We start from the raw sequence: 3,423 nt of genomic DNA, 5'->3' as shown, positions 1-3,423 counted from the left end.
TTAAAGAAATCAGAGACACCCTGCTCTAATCCAACACTCATCTCTCTTGAAAGAATCAAAGACACCTTGCTGGAATCAGACACAAACACACAACAATACTTGCCTATAAGGTCACTGGCGAACTCAAGGAATCAAGTGCGCAACTACAAATACTGTCTTCTAAGTCTTTTTAAATCTAAGTACAAACACTGTATTCTTGAGTCTACAAGTATCATAAAAGATAGAAGGAGTTAGAACACAAAAGAGAGTTGTATCAACATCCAGAAATAATTGTTGCTAAACATCATTGGTGGTGAACGAGTCAAAATCATCATTGTTGTAATTCTTTATCAAGATCTAAAAGAGCCCTTGTGACCTAAGAAAAACTGGACGTAAATACCACACCGGTACTGAACCAGTATAAAAACTGTTGTGTCTTGTGTTGCCTTCAAATTCATTGCATTCATCTCTATCTTATATGTGTATTGTATGAAAGCTAGTCAACTAAACTAAATCTTAGTCAACTAAGTTTTAATAGTCCACAATTCACCCCCTCCCCCCCTGTACTTTTAATTGGTATCAGAGCCAGGCTCACAAACTTTGCTTAACAGCTAGTGAGAAAAAGATCATGGAATCAAACACAATCGTCGGTGCATTATTTCAAGAAGGAACCTCTCAGGTACGACCTCCATACTTCAACGGACAACATTTTTCTCATTGGAAAGTTCGCATGGAAACATACGCTATGTCATATGACATCAAAGTTTGGCGTGTTATCAAAAAAGGAAATCTTTCAATTCCACCAAAAAAAGATGAAAATGATCCACTTGATCCACTTGACTTGGATGATTACACTGATGAATAAGATGTCGTTATAACTGTGAATGCCAAAGCAAAAAATCTATTGTATAATTCTATCAGTGGAGAAGAGTATGAAAAGATTTCAAGCTATGAAACTGGCAAGAAAATGTGGGATAAATTGGAAATCACATATGAGGGAACCAACAAGGTAAAAGAAACAAGGATCAATCTTCTAGTTCGTGACTATGAGCTATTTCAAATGAAGGATGGAGAATCAGTGGAAGAAATATTCTCCAGGTTCAGTAAAATCCTTGGAGATCTAAAATCCTTTGGTAGACCAATAAAAAACGAAGAACATGTCAGGAAAATCCTTAGAAGTCTACCCACAATCTGGCAGCCCAAAGTTATTGCTCTGAAATGTCAAGACCTTGACAAAATATCCTATGATGAACTTAGAGGTGATTTAATTGCCTTTGAGAAAACTCACTTGGACAAGCAAATTCAACAAGAAAAGAAGAAAGCATTAGCCTTTAAAGCAACTGTGGCTGAACCAGAAAATGAAGAAGAAGAGGAAAAAGGAGAACAGGATGAAAACATAGCCATGCTTTCTCAAGTTGTAGCTAGCATGATGAGGAAGAACAGATTCAGCAAAAGAGGAAAATCAAACTTCAGAAAAGGAAGGACAAATAATGAAAATGAAAAAAATAACGAAAGATGCTATGAATGTGGAAAACATGGGCACATTCAAGCTGATTGTCCCATACTGAAGACAAAACTCAGCAGGAACTTTCAAAAGAAGAAGACTTTTCGAGCATGGAGTGATGAAGAAGAATCTGACCTTAAAGAAATTGCAAATATGTGTTTCATGGCCATAAAAGAAGATAACAATGAGGACTCAGGTGAACTCGGTCTTATGGAAGACGAGGGAACTAGTGAGGTACGTCTTTCTACTTGTCCTAACTATTGTGAACTTCAAGAATTTGTTAATATTGCTCTTACAGATATTGAAAGAGTTCTAAATGAACTTAGAAAAATCCAAAGAGAAAAAAAAGACTGGGCCTTGAAGCTGGAAGTGTGTGAAATTGAACGTGACATGCATCAAGAGGAAGTAAATGAACTTCAACTTCAATTGAATGGATTACAAAAATCCACTAGTCATAGTTTCGTCAAATCAAATTCAGCCACCCCTTTTAACTATTTGATTAAAACTAGAAACCTCCAGGCATGCTCTTATTGTGGTAAAAATGGTCACAACACTAACCAATGCAGGAACAGAATCAAAGCATAAAAAGGCTCTGAAAATCCCAATAAATTGTCATATTTTTTTTATGAAAAACGTGGTCACACTTCTAACCATTGCAGGTTTAAGGACAACAGGAGATGGGTCTGGCGACCTAAATCCTCTAGTCAAGCTAACACTCAGAAATCTAACCATTCAGGACCCAAGCAGGCTTGGATACCTAAAAATAAGTAATCTTGTTTTGCAGAAACACCGCAAGAAGAATTGAAAAGGAAAATAGTATCTTGACATCGCGTGTTCCAGACATATAACTGGTGACAAACAATTATTCAAAACAGTCATCAAACTAGATGGAGGAACAGTTACCTTCGGAGCTAAATCAAAAGGAAATGTTATTGGAGTTGAAAAAGTTCCTCTTAGCTCAACATGTGATGTGGACGAAGTATACTTGGTTGATGAACTAGGTTACAATCTTCTCAGTATCAGTCAACTATGTGACAATGAATATGAGGTTCATTTTAAGAAACATGGCTGGGTTATAGAAGACAAATCAGGTAAAGTCATTCTTTCAGGTAACAGAGACAAAAATGTCTACATCATCAGTAATATAAATAATCTTGAAAATCAAATTTGTCTTGCTTTTGTGATCGATAACCCTTGGGTTTGGCATAGAAAGCTTGAACATGCTAGCATGCATACTATCCAAAAACTTTATAAACATGATCTTGTCATTGGTATTCCAAAGCTAGATTTTTCAAAAGATCATATTTGTGATGCATGTCAACTAGGAAAATAACTCGCTCATCTTTCAAAATCAAAAATATTGTTTCTACTACTAAACCACTTCAACTATTGCATATGGATTTGTTTGGTCAAACCAGAACTGCAAGTATAGGTGGTAGAAAATATGCTTTTGTCATTGTAGATGATTTTTCTTGATTTACATGGGTTCTTTTTCTAAGTCATAAAGATGAAGCCCTAAGAAATTTTGAAGTTTTCTGTCAGAAGGTCCAACGTGAAAAGGGATACTATATTTCCACTATCAGAAGTGATCACAGAGGAGAATTTGAAAGCAGAGCCTTTGAAAACATTTGCAATGACCGAGGAATCTCTCACAATTTCTCTTCACTAAGATCGCCTCAATAGAATGGAGTGGTAGAACATAAAAATATAACCTTACAGGACATGGCTAGAACAATGATTGTGGAAAACTCTCTACCTCACCACTTCTGGGCAAAAGCTGTAAGCACTGCATGTCATATTATCAACAGATGTTTGATTCGGCCCATTCTTAAAAAGACTTCATATGAGCTATGGAATAGTAAGAAACCCAACATTAGTTATTTTCATCCTCTTGGATGCAAATGCTTCATTCACAATAATGGAAAGGACAATCTGGGTAA

At 36.0% G+C, this 3,423-nt stretch overlaps 1 protein-coding gene across 1 annotated transcript; it reads left to right on the top strand.

Annotated features, from left to right (window-relative positions):
* The first annotated feature begins 946 nt into the window (after positions 1-946).
* On the top strand, positions 947-3,152 carry LOC104101926 (uncharacterized). The gene is made up of 4 exons (XM_009609481.2): positions 947-2,018; positions 2,143-2,250; positions 2,359-2,681; positions 3,015-3,152. Exons 1-4 carry the CDS (start codon positions 947-949, stop codon positions 3,150-3,152), a joined length of 1,641 nt encoding a protein of 546 aa, XP_009607776.2.
* Positions 3,153-3,423: the final 271 nt, after the last annotated feature.

Source organism: Nicotiana tomentosiformis, chromosome 1 (genome assembly GCF_000390325.3).
Source record: "Nicotiana tomentosiformis chromosome 1, ASM39032v3, whole genome shotgun sequence".
In the NCBI taxonomy this organism is placed as follows: Eukaryota; Viridiplantae; Streptophyta; class Magnoliopsida; order Solanales; family Solanaceae; genus Nicotiana; species Nicotiana tomentosiformis.
This window is presented reverse-complemented; position numbering and strand designations above follow the sequence as displayed.